Source organism: Vigna umbellata, chromosome 4 (assembly GCF_029865625.1).
Source record: "Vigna umbellata cultivar VRB3 chromosome 4, Vumbellata_1.0, whole genome shotgun sequence".
Taxonomy (NCBI): domain Eukaryota; kingdom Viridiplantae; phylum Streptophyta; class Magnoliopsida; order Fabales; family Fabaceae; genus Vigna; species Vigna umbellata.
In genome coordinates, this window is record NC_142168.1 from 58,742,757 (window position 1) to 58,760,207 (window position 17,451).

Here is a 17,451-nt window from a genome sequence, read left to right on the forward strand (position 1 = left end):
CACAATATAATTTTTACCATTTAATTATCATTATAAGTGTGTGAATAATTCCCTGATTAATGGGGTAGCAGCAGATTTGGTGAATATATTATATTATTTGACTTGATATTGTATTTATGGGTTATTATGTCAACATATTATATATTATTATTAGTTGGGTGTTTATTGGTAACACGGTCGTACATAAATCTCCAAACTCGGAGTTCACGAATTATATATTTTAGAATATAATACAAATTTATCATGACGGTTATACGTTGTTGATATTATTCATATGATGGGAATGAATTAAAAGAAATATGGAGTGAGCCAAATAATAACCTAATTAAATATAAGTTTTTGTTTTCTTTGTTAACAATACATTATATTCTTTAGTTTTAGTTATTCACTCATAAAAGTAGCAAAGAAAATTTTAATTCATCCCATTTTATAACAATTCGACAGTGAGTTAGCTAATTCGCAAGTTAGTAACTAAAAAAAAAGTAAAAACTCAAACATTATGTAAAAGCTAAGATTTAAACATGATAAAAAGAATCATATAATTACTATTAATACACACCATTAACCAATAAATCTTAGTAAAAAAGCATGTTGTCAGATTGAATTATGTTGATTCTTTTCTTATTGATCAGTGTAGGTTGCGTAAAACAAGACAAACTAAGTTGGTAAGTTTTACTATAAATACATTAGAAAATTAAAATAAAAAATAAAATGAATTATTTTATAAGATTAAATTCATATAATGTTGTTAAATTCTTATTTTAAACTTAGGTAGATATTGATTTTAGCTTATTAAAAAGGTTTTTGTTACTATTTTTTCTTTCCTAAAAACAATTTTAAAGAAACCCAGACAAATCACAAAAATACTAATTGGATAGGTATATTTAAACTATTTTTCCATAAAAACTATAATAACCTGGAAATTAATTAGAAAACTTAATGAGGTATTAAGTTAATGAAACCAGAAATTGTTCCTTTAAAAGCCATTTTTAGACACATTCTAATGCATTTAACCCAACTCCATTTTCTCTCTAGAACTCAGTCTTATTCTCTCTGCCTTCTCTCTATCATTCTCTCACATTCAGCCATTGCATGTTTGATTAGGTGGTGCTCAAGTGACAGCGACGCAAAGAGCTTTGCAACCATCCGATTAGATTCTCGTTCTTCAGCAGGTAAGTCGTTTTCCTTTCTCCTCCGTGATTTTGGAACCTAGGGCATGCATCTCTGCTGGTTGCATGTAGCTAGAAATATTCCCTTCCATTTCCTCTATTCATCCTAGCTCTAAGAACTGTTTCCATCACCATTTTGGTGGTTGTAGGGCACTGTTTAGGTCCTTGCTGTGAGATACTATTAGGGATTTCCAACGGGCTGTGCTGTTCAGTCAAGTCACTCCAACGTAAGGGGAGCTGGATCTTGCTTTTTGTTCTATAAATTAGGGTGTGCACGAGATAAATTGCTGTTTGAAGTGGGAAAATAACGTATGTATGGATTGTTATGTATGGGTGTTGTTTGTATTGGAATTGGAAATTTTGTATGTGAACTCGATTGCTCAAATGCCTATCTAATAGTGAAACTGTGGAATTGGGATGGATAAGGTTTTAGGCTGATATTGAATGGTTGAATGAAGTGAAGTCTGTTAAATAGGTGATTAGAACAATACTTAAGTGAATTAGGGTGTTTAGGGTCTTATTAGAGGAACTGAAGTGGTCAAATTGAGAATTGGGTATTACAGATTATTCTGGTCAGTTTAAGTGGCTTAAGCAAGTAAATTGGGGCCTAATTGCACCCCTAAAATGGTCAAAATCAGACTCAAGGTGGTAGAATTAGATTTGGGCCCCTAGGTTAAGAGATTTTCAGTTTTCAAGTATAAATCAATGCATAAAGACTTTAAAAAGATGTTAGGAAGGGTTAAAATCAGTTAGACATGTTTAAGTCAATATATACTTCGAGTTGGGGGTGTTAGAAGTTCACCAAAAAGGTTAGAATGAGTTTTGAGTGGTTAAGTTGTGCAAATCTGCAGAATTTCATTATGCAGATTTTGCAGACTCGTAGAGCGAAGCCTTTCGCTCAGCGAGTTGCCCTGGCGAGGTGCTCTCTGTTAGGGCATTCACATAGCGACTCTGTGCACGATGTGAATTATAACATAGGGTTGCTCTCTGTTTGGTGAGTCGCGTAGCGAATGTAGTCACTTTGCGACTGTTGCTAGCCTGGGAAATTAGCCAAATAAATAGAATAGCGAAGAATGGCGCATAACGAGAGTTCTAGGGGGTTGGTCTCTGTTTAGGCTCTCGCATAGTAACCTGGGTGTGTTATGCAAGAGGTTGAAAGTTTGATGCATGCTGCGAGTTAATTCGCATGGCGAATTAGGGGGGTGCCCTGTGCGAGACCATCCTGTCTCGCCTTGCGAATAGGATGCGCTGTGCGAACCCTTTGGGTCTAGTATTCTCTTTTGCTCTTGCTTTGGGTGAACCAAATGTGTGGAATGATTGAAATGCATAGCATGATGGTAGTAATGTTATTGAACATATTGTGTGTGATGGTATGAAACATGTTTGGTGGTTGAATGTATCAAGTTTGGTTGATGGGCGTAATTCCATGGATCTCTAAGGAGGTTACATGGTGGTGCCCTATAGTATTGGATGTAATTCCATGATCTTCAAGGAGAAGATTCATGATGGTGCCCTTAGTGTTTAGAATGATTTGCATGATAGCTCAGTCTTGGAGGTTATCTTGGAACTACAATGGTCGATCATTCTCAAGTAGAGAGGGTTGAACCATGTCGTGAGTAGTAGCAGGAGGTCCTAGTCTTGGAGGCTTCCAGTATGGCCCAAGGTGAGTGATAACGGATTAACCTCGTGAGTGTGGTAGGGTGAAACCCATTAGCAATGAATTTGCAAAGCAGTAGAGGCCACCACGAGTGCACGACCCGCCATAGCTCGACAATCATTCTAAGTCCGGACGAGTCAAGTTTAAGTGCAACATGTCTGTTGATGCAGTGTAGTGTATCTGTCTTACTTGCATGTTGCCTTTGATTGTTATAACAATTTTTATATCTAGCTCACCCTTGCTCGTATGTTTGTGTTTTGTTTGGGTATGCTTTTCTTTTGCAATGATCATCCACTTGGATGTGAGTAGAGGCGGATGAGGTGCCTCTAGAGCAAGCTTTGGAGGACGATAGTGCTGCTACTTATTTTGGTTAGGACACTTGGTTGTCCTTATTATTTTGAAATACTCTAATGCGTTTAAAGTTTTAAATTAGGCTTAATACCCTATTTTGTCCCCAGTTTTGCTCGAAAATATCAAATTAGTCTATCCTTTAAAAAGTGCGTCAATTACGTCCTTACTTAATAAAATTTATATCAATGAAATCTCTTCCGTTAAATCCATACAAACGGTGTTAATTATTTTTCTCTCTCTTTTACTTTTTCTACTTTTTCTGGTTTTTCTGCTTTTTCTGTGTAACGCAGCAGCTTTTTTCTCTCTTCCACTGCATCAAATTAATTGCCAACTTTTTAATATCACATCACGTCACTCTTCCTATTTAGTACTACCTAGCCAAACATTTTTCTTCTTCTTCTTATATACAAAGTGGGACCCATACTTTTAATTTCACCCAGATAAGAAACACTTCTCCATATCCATATGTATGAACTTTATCTCTTACTTTCTAATAATTTCACTATGCTTATTAACTTTATCTCAACCAGAGAGTTCTGCTTTGAAACTAACCCACCCAAAAATAAACTAGGAGATGTGAGGACACTGTACCTTTTTATTAAACCCCTTTTCTCTCTTCTTAATTCCATGGTCCCACCACCACTTCATTACCAATTCCTATATACATATATATAAGAAACCAAAATCAAACAAGACAAGGAATCCTCTCTGACTCCTTTCTACCTGTACCAAAATTTTCCACTATATGTTTTTCTTTTCACCCATTCCCATAACGGGTCCTACTCAGCCCCTTTATTTCTCAGTTTCACTTACACCTTGCATGTTCCTTTTTTTTTTCTTCCTTTGCTTCTTCAAACCTCACACAAACTCAAACTCTCCCTGCAACTCCTCACGTAACCCATCAAGACTCTCACTACCCTTTCTATTTAATTAATCTCACACATAAACCGAGACCAATACTTTACAAACCACTCAAACTCCAACATTCTTCACGTATCTACAACTCAACATAAACCTTTAGATATTTCTTCTTCATCACTTAAGATTCACGCACACATGTCCTTACCACTTCCAAAATTATTCTTTACTTTCCTTCCCTATATAATAATCAAGTACACTACTCTCTCCTATTAAACTTTCACTTGACATCCTTACTTCACTCTATCCACTATTCTCATTTACAACCATTTTGAACACCCCAAAGCAAAGCTCAAAACAAGAAACACCCAACCCACTCTGCAAGTCTCTCCTCCCTCCATAATATTCACATAAAACTATCACACCTCGTTTTAACCTTACACCTATTCTACAAGACCCAAGACCACTCTATATCCATTCTTCCTCATCTATAGAACCCAAGATCACAATACCTAGGACCGTAATATACTACACTGTCTGCAAGCGAAAACAAAATGAGACTCTTATCCACTCACTCCCTTATTTCTCTACAGTTCTCTTATTGAAACGAGAATGACACCACAAAACCAAACCCTACCCTAGGATATCTCACAAGTTTACACACGCACACTCTCACTATAGGTCTACATGCAACTAGGGTTCCACTCTTTGTTCCCAAAGCTTCTCTATGTTCCCTTGACTCCTAGCAGCGTTGGACAACCTCTCCTCTCTCGTGGCAACAGTAGAATCTCTCCTGACGTTTAGGTTTCACGGTTCATTCCATTCTCCTCGCTACACTCAAGTCATGGTACAAAGCAAAGACTCTCACACTCTCTACGGCCAAAACGAGAATTAGGGTTGCCTCCCTTTGCTCCTACGCCCTTAATACTTATATCATTCCCTGTTTTGACCTAAAACAAATTATGCAAATACCCACATTAATCCTAATCTCATCTAGCCCAGACTCCATCTTCAAATATAACCCACTTCCCTAAAATAGCCCTAATGTTTAAGGGTACAAAAAGCAGCGCTTTAATGATAGCAAAGATGTCCCACGTTCCTTAGTATGGTCCTAAGAAAAGAAGGAAGCCTTCCTTCGTATCACACGAAGAATTCAGCCACAACAATTTTCCCACTTTTCGGTTTGGCTTAAGAAGCATAACGTCACGTACTTTGCATGGCACAGGAGCACCATCTACTTTTAGTGATACCCCTTCCTGGCACCCATCAAAACATTCACAAGGAGTAGAGAAAGACTTTTCTTTCTACTGTCCTTCGAGAAAACGGCATAAAACCCAAAACAAGCATTCTCTCTCTCACGTTCAAAGGGGTCAACACCCAAAAAGAATTACACACCCCTCTCCCCTTGAAAAGAAATCAGTTCCCTCTCGCACTCACAAATACACATCCTAAGCAAAACCGAGGAGAACTTACATCTCTATGCATGCAAGGATTCATCACACCACACTAACAAAAGTCACTACTCCACCTAACCATTCCCATAGTAACTTACCAAGCCTTCTTTCAATTAATGAGAAAGAAAAAGAAAGTTTCTTCGTTTTGACTTAGTCTAACACTTTATTTTTCTTTTTATTCACAATTTCTCCACCTGCAACATGTACGGGTGAGAGAGGATTGAAAATTTTCATTGAAACTTTGATTGAGTATGAGACCCATGGTGTAAGAAATAATGGGGTTTAATAAAAAGACTGACAGAGGTGCGGGGAATTTGGATGTTAGTGTGCAGAGATGAGAACTTATTTTGTATCACTTTACCCAGAGTTGCAGCGGAAAAAGTACTGACAATATGTTTTCACAGAAAAGCAGAAGAGAGAGAAAAGAATTTTAACGCCGTTGGTGAGTATTTAACGGAAGGGACTTGATTGAGGCAGATTTTACCAAGTGGGAATGCAATTGACACTTTTTTAAAAGGAGGAACCTAATTGACACTACTCATCAAACCTAGGGAAAAAATAAGCTATTAAGCTTTTAAATTATGACTTATTTTGGGATGATTATAACTTTAATACTTTACTTACAGTCTACTTCTAACTGTTCTCTTATATTAAAATGTGAACTTACTATATTATATATTTCTATATAATCTGGGATGTTACATTTATGGTATCAGAGCAGTTTCTATCGTTAGAAAATCCTATAGGGTATGTGTGTGTCTTTCTTATGCTTGTGTACTCTTAGTCATGTTTAAGTTGGTTGTTCTTGTTTATTTGAGTTGGACTAATGGCCTTTTTCTTCTCTGTGTGAACAGAAGATGACACCTAGGCTTCCTCCTCCTCCTCCCCCTCAGGCCGAGCCATCTGAATCTAACCAGATGTTAGAGACTGTGCTTCAGGCGTTGCAACAACAGAATGCTGCACTGGTTCAACAAAACACAATAGCCTTGCAGAATCTAGAAGCTGCAAGAGTGTCTGCTGAGAACGCCAGAGCATCGATTGTTACCACCTAGAGGCAATTCATGGATATGATGGCTAGTGGTAGGACCGCTGCAGGCGCGTCTTCATCTGTAGGTCCGGTCTTGGAATGGAGCTTGGAAACCTTTCTGCAGCACCATCCAGCCAGGTTTGATGGGAAGTGTAGCCCGGATGAAGCTGATCATTGGTTCCGGGACATGGAGAGAATTTACCATGCTAAGAGGTGCCTAGATGAGAACAAACTGGCATATACTGAATACTTGCTAACTGGGGAAGCAAGTCACTGGTGGAGCAGCATGAAAATGATCCTTGATGGGAGTGAAGCTCCTATTACTTGGGAGTTGTTCAAGGAGAAGTTCTACACTGAGTACTTCCCTGACAGTGTGAGGTATGATAAGGAGATTGAATTTCTCTAGCTAGTGCAAGGAAGTATGCCCGTGGCAAAGTATGTAGAAAGGTTCAAGCACTTGCTCCGATTCTACACCATGACTATGGATGAAGAGTGGCAGTGCAGGAAGTTTGAGAATGGTCTAAGGAGAAACATCAAGTTGTTGGTGGAAGGACTGCGTATCAAGGAGTTCCCTACCTTGGTGGAGATGGCCCGCGTGATGGAGAAGACCAAGATGGAAGCTGAAGGGCAACAGAGTCAGCCTGTTAGAAGTGGAGGACCATCTGGGTCCCGTGGTGGATTTAGTTCCAAGAGGGCTCCTTACCCTAGACCATCACCATCTTCTGGGTCTAAGGGTTCATCCTCCCAACCGTCGGTCCATTCAGGACAGTCTAGCCACTCAAGAGGGTTGCGATGCTATAAATGTGGAGGGCCACATCTATAGTCTGTGTGTCCTCAGATGAGCGGTTACCGGAGGTGTAACATCTGTCATGATGAGGGTCACTTTGCTAGAGAATGTCCTACAGTCAGAAGGATTGGACCACCGACACACCATGTTGGGAGATCTATTAAGAGGGGTGGTGCCAAACCACAGACTACTAGGCGAGTTTACGCTTTGACTGGAGTAGAGGCAGTTAACTCAGGTAACCTCATCGTCAGCTGTTGTTTGTTGTTTGGTATGCCTTGTGTGGTGTTGTTTGATTCGGGGGCGACACATTCATTTATGTCTGAGACTTATGCGGAGAAATTGGGTTTGGTAGTCGGGGAGCTTCAGTGTAATCTGGTGGTTTCTACACTAGCATCTAGGTTGGTCAGGACGTCTACAGTATGTTCTAGATGTCCTATTGAGGTTGAGGGGCGTAAATTCAGAGTGAACCTTATCTACTTGCCTCTACAAGGGCTAGAGGTAATCTTGGGAATGGATTGGCTATCTGCCAATCGCATTCTTATCGACTGTGGTAACAAGGATTTGATATTTCCTAGCGAAGATGAAGATATGTCCTTGTCGATAGGCGTGTTGAGGCAAGACATAATGGAAGGCGCCAATTGTTTCTTGGTGATGTCGCATATGGAAGCAACGTCGGATCATTCGTCTCACGAGAATTATAGTGTAGACCTTTTAGTCGTGAATGACTTCGTGGATGTTTTTCCTGAAGAAGTTCCTGGTTTACCTCCTCCGCGAGAAGTGGAGCTCTCCATTGATCTGGTCTCAGGAGCAGAGCCAGTATCTATAGTCCCTTATCAGATGGCTCCAGCTGAGTTGACTGAGTTAAAGAAGCAGATTAAAGAGCTGTTAGAGAAACAATTTATCCGGTCAAGTGCTTCGCCGTGGGGTGCGCTAGTGTTGCTAGTAAAGAAGAAGGATGATAGATCAAGGTTGTGTGTCGACTAACGACAACTGAATAAGCTGACTATTAAGAATAAGTATCCGTTGTCGAGGATAGATGATTTGATGGATCAGTTGTATGGAGTTACGGTGTTTTCTAAGATTGATCTGAGGTCGGGTTATCATCAGATCTTGGTGAAAGCAGATGATGTGCAGAAGACGGCGTTCAGGTCTAGATATGGCCACTATGAGTATGTAGTTATGCATTTTGGTGTGACTAATGCTCCAACCATTTTCATGGACTATATGAATCAAATTTTTAGACCGTTCTTGGATAGGTTCATTGTTGTCTTTATAGATGACATACTTGTCTATTCTAAGACTCAGGAAGAACATGAAAATCACCTTAGGGTAGCACTTGGAGTACTGAGAGAGAAAAAATTGTATGTCAAACTGTCTAAGTGTGAGTTTTGGATGGAAGAAGTTCCTTTTCTTGGGCATGTGATTTCAATCGGAGGAATTTCTGGTTTATCCTGCTAAGGTGCAAGCAGTACTTCAGTGGGAGAAACCTAAGACTGTGACTGAAGTCAGGAGTTTTGTGGGTTTGGCGGGCTATTATCGCCATTTTATTAAGAGTTTTGCTCGGATTGTGGCGTCGTTGACGCAACTGACTAGGAAGGATCAACCTTTTGTTTGGACAGACCGTTGTGAGACTAACTTCCAAGAGCTAAAGAAAAGGTTCACTAGTGCACCAATTTTGGTGATCCTTGACACATGTAAACCTTTTGAGGTTTTCTGTGATGCCTCTCATCAAGGATTAGGGTGTGTGCTGATGTAGGAGAAGAAGGTAGTGGCGCATGCATCAAGACAACTCAAGGCTCATGAGAATAATTACCCCACTCATGACTTAGAGTTGACAGTTGTAGTCTTTGCTTTGAAGATTTGGAGACACTACCTGTATGGCGCGCAGTTTCAAGTGTTCAGTGATCATAAGAGCCTAAAGTATCTCTTTGATCAGAAGGAGGTTAATATGAAGCAAAGAAGATGGATGAAGTTTCTTAAAGATTTTGATTTTGATCTCCTCTATCACCCTGGGAAAGCTAATGTGGTGGCAGATGCATTGAGTAGGAAGTCAGTGCATGTCTCCATGTTGATGGTCAGAGAGTTAGAGTTGGTGGAAAGCTTCAGAGATTTGAGATTGCGAGTGGACTTTGAAGCTGACAGCATCAGATATAGTAAATTGGTGGTGTCTAGTAGTTTATTAGAGCGTATTAAAGAAGGGTAGTTATTAGACACCGAGCTTCAGAAGTCAGTAGCTTTAATTGGTAATGAACAAGGAAAGGACTTCAATACAGGGACAGATGGTCTCTTACGGTTCAGAGGTAGGACGTGTGTCCCTAATGATGGAGAATTAAAGAGATTAATACTTGAGGAAGGACACCAAAGTCGTTTTAGCATGCATTCAGGCATGACTAAGATGTACCAAGACCTCAAGAAGTCTTTCTGGTGGTTTGGTTTGAAGAGAGATGTAGCTCAGTTTGTTGCCTCTTGTCTAACCTTTCAGAAGGCTAAGATAGAGCATCAGAGACCTGAAGGTTTGTTACAGTAGCTTGAGATACCTGAGTGGAAATGGGATAGCATAGCCATGGATTTTGTTACCCATTTGCCACGCACAGTTAGAGGTCATGATGCAATTTGGGTGATTGTGGATAGGTTGACCAAGAGTGCTCATTTCTTGGCAATTAATTTGGGGATGTCGATGTCGAAGTTGGCGCAGTTGTACATCAAGGAGATTGTGAGACTGCATGGAGTACCTTCTAGCATTGTATCAGATAAAGATTCGCGGTTCACATCTCGCTTTTGGCAAACACTTCAGAGTGAGATGGGCAGTAGGCTACAGGTGAGTTCAGCGTATCATGCCTAGACTGATGGGCAATAAGAAAGGACGATCCAATCACTTGAGGACTTATTGAGGACATGTATTTTGGATCACTTGGGAGTCTGGATGAGGTGTTGTCGTTGGTGGAGTTCACCTGCAACAATAGCTATCAGGCCAGTATTGGTATGACTCCATTTGAAGCCCTGTATGGAAGACGCTGCAGAACACCTTTGTGTTGGTTTCAGGAGGGAGAATATGTGTTAACCGGGCCCGAGTTAATATAGCAAACTACAGAGAATATGAAGCTGATTCAAGAGAGGATGTGGGCATCTCAGAGTCGACAGAAGTCCTATGCCGAAGAGAGACGTACACCCTTGGAATTTGAAGTTGGGGATCATGTCTTCCTCCGAGTAGCTCCTACTACTGGTGTGGGAAGAGCTATTCGTGCTAGGAAGTTGTCTCCTAGATATCTTGGTCCTTATCAGATCCTGAGACGTATAGGATCAATTGCCTATGAGATAGTCATGCCACCCCGACTTGCAAACCTTCATCCAGTGTTCCATGTCTCACAGCTTAGAAAGTATGTGCCTGATCCGTCTCATGTGCTAGAGGCTGAGAATGTTCAAGTTAGAGAAGATCTATCGGTGGAGGTGCAACCTGTCAGAATTGAGGAGAGCCAAAACAACAACTTAGAGGCAAAACCATCAATCTAGTCAAGGTTGTCTGGGATAGTAGGACTGATGACTCTACTTGGGAGTTAGAGGGAGTAATGAGGAAGTCCTATCCTCACTTGTTTTCTGGTAAGTCTAATTTTCGAGGTCGAAATTTTTTTATGTTTGGGAGAATGTAATAACCTAGAAATTAATTAGAAAACTTAATGGGGTATCAAGTTAATGAAACCAAAAATTATTCCTTTAAAAGCAATTTTCAGACACATTTTGGTGCATTTAACCCAACTCCATTCCTCTCTAGAACTCAGTCTTCTTCTTTCTATCATTCCCTCACATTCAACCATTGCATGTTTGATTAGGTGGTGCTCAAGTGACCGCGACATAGAGAGCTTCGCAACCATCCGATTAGATTCTCGTTCTTCAGCGGTTAAGTCGTCTTTCTTTCTCCTCCATGATTTTGGAACCTAGGGGATGCATCTATGTTAGTTGCATGTAGCTAGAAATATTCCCTTCCATTTCCTCTGTTCTTCCTAGCTCTAAGAGCTGTTTCCATCACCATTTTGGTAGTTGTAGGGCATTGTTTAGGTCCTTGTTGTGAGGTACTCTTAGGGCTTTCCAGCGGGCTGTGCTGTTCAGTCAAGTCACTCCAAGGTAAGGGGAGCTGGATCTTGCTTTCTGTTTTGTAAATTAGGGTGTGCATGAGATAAATTGTTGTTTGAAGTGGGGAAATAACGTATGTATGGATTGTTATGAATGAGTGTCGTTTGTACTGGAATTGGAAATTTTGTATTTGAACTCGATTGCTCAAATGCCTATCTAATAGTGAAACTGTGGAATTGTACGTATGAATTGGGATGGATAAGGTTTGAGGCTAATATTGAATGGTTGAATGAAGTGAAGTCTCTTAAATAGGTGATTATAGTACTTAAGTGAATTAGGGTGTTTAGGGTCTTATTAGAGGAACTAAAGTGGTCAAATTGAGAATTGGGTATTACAGATTATTCTGGTCAGTTTAGGTGGCTTAGGCAAGTAAATTGGGGCCTAATTGGACCCCTAAAATGGTCAAAATCAGACTCAAGGTGGTAGAATTAGATTTGGGCCCCTAGGTTAAGAGATTTTCAGTTTTCAAGTATAAATCAATGCATAAAGACTTTAAAAAGATGTTAGGAAGGGTTAAAATCAGTTAGACATGTTTAAGTCAATATATACTTCGAGTTGGGGGTGTTAGAAGTTCACCAAAAAGGTTAGAATGAATTTTGAGTGGTTAAGTTGTGCAAATCTGCAGAATTTCATTATGCAGATTTTGCAGACTCGTAGAGCGAAGCCTTTCGCTCAGCGAGTCGCCCTGGCGAGGTGTTCTCTGTTAGGGCATTCACATAGCGACTCTGTGCGCGATGCGAATTATAACAGAGGGTTGCTCTCTGTTTGGTGAGTCGCGTAGCGAATGTAGTTGCTTTGCGACTGTTGCTAGCCTGGGAAATTAGCCAAATAAATAGAATAGCAAAGAATGGCGCGTAGCGAGAGTTCTAGGGGGTTGGTCTCTGTCTAGGCTCGCGCATAGCGACCTGGGTGCATTATGCGAGAGGTTGAAAGTCTGATGCATGTTGCGAGTTAATTCGCATGGCGAATTAGGGGGGTGCGCTGTGCGAGACCATCTTGTCTCGCGTTGCGAATAGGGTGCGTTGTGCGAACCTTTTGGGTCCAGTCTTCTCTTTTGCTCTTGCTTTGGGTGAACCAAGTGTGTGGAATGATTGAAATGCATAGCATGATGGTAGTAATGTTATTGAACTGATAGTATGTGATGGTATGAAACATGTTTGGTGGTTGAATGTATCAAGTATGGTTGATGGACGTAATTCCATGGATCTCTAAGGAGGTTACATGGTGGTGCTTATAGTATTGGACATAATTTCATGATCTTCAAGGAGAAGATTCATGGTAGTGCCCTTAGTTTTTAGATTGATTTGCATGGTAGCTCAGTCTTGGGGGTTATCCTGGAACTACAATGATCGATCATTCTCAAGTAGAGAGGATTGAACTATGTCGTGAGTAGTAGCAGGAGGTCCTAGTCTTGGGTGCTTCCAATATGGCCCAAGGTGAGTGATAACGGACTAACCTCGTGAGTGTGGTAGGGTGAAATCCATTGGCAATGGCTTTGCAAAGCAGTAGAGGCCACAACGAGTGCACGACCCGCCATAGCTCGGGAATCATTCTAGGTCCGGACGAGTCAAGTTTAAGTGCAACATGTCATGTTTGTGTAGTGTAGTGTATCTGTCTTACTTACATGTTGCATGTGACTGCTATAACATGATTTTTATATCTAGCTCACCCTTGCTTGTGTGTTTGTGTTTTGTTTGGGTATGTTTTTCTTTTGCAATGATCATCCACTTGGATGTGAGCAAAGGCGGATGAGGTGCCTCTAGAGCAGGCTTTGGAGGACGACGGTGTTGCTGCTTAGTTTAGTTAGAACACTTGGTTGTCCTTATTATTTTGAAATACTCTAATGTGTTTGAAGTTTTAAATTATGACTTATTTTGGAATGACTGTAACTTTAATACTTTACTTACAGTCTACTTCTAACTGTTCTCTTATATTAAAATGTGAACTTACTATATTATATTTCTATATAATATGGGATGTTACAAAAAGTTATAGAAGAAACAAAATAAAAAAATTAGTATTAGTTTTTTTCATAAATTAATCTTATACATTAACTAATTCATAAAAAAAATACATCATACAATTTATCTAAATTTTCATTTTTTAATATATACATATATAATTTTTAACTTAAAAAATTATTTTATTTTTCTTCTATAAATCCTTACAAAAACAAGTCATCCAAACCTAATCATCACCCCCATTTTGCTTACTCCTTTACCAAACGTAGATTTTTTTTTTCATTTCTAAAACAAATGATGAAGTGTTTTTACTCTCTACTTTTTTAAGTTTGCAAGGGAAAAATAAAAGAGGGAAGAGAATAATGTGTGCAAACTTGGAGAGTGTAAAACCCTAGAAAAAGACCAACAAAAAGTTGCTCCTATGTGTTATCCTTTGTTGTGCACTCAATGGACCATATTTTTATGGGAAAAAAAGGCACCAAAACATTTGTAAACAAAAACATGTTGAAAGAACATGCGCATGCCAACCAAATATGATTAAAACTTTATGCACATATAGTTTCTCTTATCGTTACCTATGATTCCCTAATTTGATTTTGAACTAACTAACAAAACATATCAACCCACTTAAAAAGATGTTTTTTTACAACAAAATAACTAATAATCAAACCCTAATTTACATAGAAAGTTGTCTAACTAATAATTAAGGTGATCCCATTTCCATGAATATATATATATATATATATATATATATATATATATATATATATATATATATAAAAGAAAAAACAAGACCTATAAACTAGGATTATTGTAGGTTAGGACAAACATGATTTCTATGCATTTGAATTTCAAACACTTCAATAATTTTATTCTCTGTGCCACCACCATGATATTTCTCCCATTCACAATAACATGAGGTTGGTAAAGGGAAGCTCCATTAATTATGCAATTTTCAATGTACAAACACACCTATATAGGGTGCTACCTAAACTTGATCCATGCAATGCATTGTTCTATTGCACACACACAACTTTATTCATTAGTTTTTGCCTTTTGCCAAAAGAAAAATAAATTTATTATTATTGTTGTTGTTATTTTCTATTCTTGAAGTGAAGAGAAAGTGTATTTTTCTTAAGAAAAGAGACATTGTACCTAAAGTACTTGTGTTGAGTGGCAGATGGCAGAAATGGGCCATAATATCCACCATCCAAAACAAAACAAAGAATTTACAGAGTGGGACCCTTCCAACTATTATGCTTTGTCTTCAAGCATAGATCATGCCAAGCTCAGGTTACAGCCATGGTGGCATTCACCAGTTTTAGCAGGTAATAATGATGGAGAAACAATTCTGGTAAAAATAAAGAAAAAGGGTAATTTTAATGTATTATTATTGTCCATTTTGGACATTATTATCTAATTATGCATAATGTCTGAGTTAAATTATGTTCAATGATGTGTGAACAAAAGTATAAATACTTTACATTGACAATTAAACAAATAAATTAAACTTAAACATGCCGTTAATACTTGTAAAATGTAATTAAAATGAGTGAATTTAATTTGAATCTAAAATTTCTTTTTTTTTTGTTCTTCTAATATTTTAAATAAATGTCTATTCATATTATGAACTATTTTAATATAGTTTTCATTCCTTTCAAATTCGAAACCATAATTTTAACCCTAATATTCAAAATAAATAAATAGCATTTATTTCTATAGAATATATGTTTTTTTTCTCAATCTCTCTCTCTCTCTCTCTCTCTCTCTCTATATATATATATATATATATATATATATATATATATATATATTGATGAATTAATTCTCAAATTTTAAAACTATTACATTAAACCAAACTAAATTAGTTTATTCAACTAAGAGGAAAAATATATTTAATGAACATTGAGATGAAAAAAAAAGTGATTGCTTTATTTGTTTGACTTTACTTGGTGAAAAGTGAGAGGGTAATTAGAGATGCATGGAGTGTGTTCATTATTATTGTTGTTGTATAGGACACAGTGTCCTTTATTCATGTGCAAGCTGGTGAATAAGAAGGAAATAGGGTCCAAAGGGGCCATATGAATCAACCTCAAAAGAAAATATTAAAATCTGTGAAGTTTATGGGATGACCTAGGTTGATTTCATGTATACTTATATCCACATTATTACACTTCCTGCCTTTGTCCTTGTTGGTTGCTACTCCCAACTCTATGGATCAAGATATGAGATCAACTTTAAAATATTAAAATATTAAAATATTAAAACAATTATTTCATGTCATTTTTTTTATTGTATAATGTTATGATCTTTGATAATGGTAATATTCAAATTCTTGCCTATTTAACAAATTTAAAACATTGGAACATAAATATAATTTTTGTTGTCAAAAATAGAGGATTTCGAGTATCACTATAAAAATCATTAAATAATAATCAACACAAAAAAATATTAATTATTATATTAACTAAGTTAACCTTTATTTTATAAATTAAAAAATTATTAATATCTAAAACAATTTTTATTATAATAAAAATATATAACCAGTTTGTGAATCTATTAACTATCAAAATTTTAGCTATTTAAATATAATAATAATAGTAGTTAAAATCTTGATAACTAATATTAAAGACCAATTATTAGACTCTCATTCACAAATTAATCTTTATATTTTATTAATGATATTAGAAGTTATTTAGATATTAATTATTTTTAGTCTATAAAATAAGCATCTAAACAAATAAATACTTATTATTTAATGATTTTTTTAAGTATATATATAACATCTAATCATTAGGTTAACTCATAATTATTTGATATTCATCACTCATTCATTTTAGAATTAATACAGAAAAATCTTTAGGTTATAAGAAAGAAATATACATAATACTCATACATATGGCTTGTTAAAGACCAATTCTTATACATAACTACAGCCAGAAAATTTTCAGAATATTAATTTACATACTATCAATAACCCCACAACATAAAATCCTTTGCTGATTCACCATAACTTATTTCTAATAATGTGTTAAGCTATTATCTTCACATTTAAAAAGCATATAGCGTGCATATAATAAATTATACTAATGTAAAACAAGAAATATATTGAGTTTAAACTCAAATATATATTAACTTCCACCTTGTTACAAATCTCTATCAATTTGTATACAACATCACACCAATATATGTCTATTAAACTTAAAAGTCTCTTATAATTGAATAAACTATAACTAGATTTATAATTTTGTGATTTTGAAATATGAATGAATAATATATAAAACACGATAGGATATTTACAATTTAGGATAGTTGATCATACATACTATTATAGAGTAAAGTCAAGTTGACTCGAGCTCAAGTTGAGTCATGTCGGTCTCGACTAAGTTAGGCGAAGTTGACAAAAACTTTAGTTGAGTTAAGTTGGTCTGAGCCTAAATCGAGTTAAGTTGGCTAAGCCCGTGTCGAAATGAGTCATCCCAAACCTAAGTGAAGTCAAGTTGGTTCAAGCCCAAGTTTTGAGTTAAGTCTTTCAAACTTAGGTTGAGCCAAGTCAGGGCAAACACACATTTAGTCAAGTTTGGATGGGTCAACATTCAATCAAGTCAAACCGACCCATGTTTAGTTGGGATGGGGCCAATTTGGTTCTAGTCCAATCAAGACCACGTCAGGCATAATCCGATCAAAACCAAGGCAAGCTGAGATGGTCTTAACCTAGGTCAAGTTGAGTCAATATCATCTTTAACCAAGTTGGAATATGTTCATGTCTTTGTCAAGTTCGGTCTAGTTTTAGCTAAAACGAGGAATAAGTTAGGTTGAGCCCAAACAAGATTAAGACAATTTGAGTCAAGTTTGGCCAAGTTGAATTTAACTTGATATGTCGGGTCAATACGTAAGATTAGAGTGATTTCAAACTAAGTTCAATGAATTTCCTTTTAAGTCAAATAAAGTCTATCGAATCCAAGTCTAATTGAATGAACTTAAACTCAAGTTGATCCAAATTATGAAATCAAAATATAATTTTAAGAATGAAAAATTTCAAAATTCTTATTTTTTAGG

The 17,451-nt window shown here is 37.1% G+C and overlaps 1 protein-coding gene across 1 annotated transcript; it reads left to right on the top strand.

Moving 5' to 3' along the window:
• Positions 1–7,354: 7,354 nt before the first annotated feature.
• Positions 7,355–8,287, top strand: LOC124831708 (uncharacterized). The gene has a single exon (XM_047305783.1). The coding sequence runs from the start codon at positions 7,355–7,357 to the stop codon at positions 8,285–8,287; it is 933 nt and encodes a 310-aa protein (XP_047161739.1).
• The last annotated feature ends 9,164 nt before the right edge of the window (positions 8,288–17,451 follow it).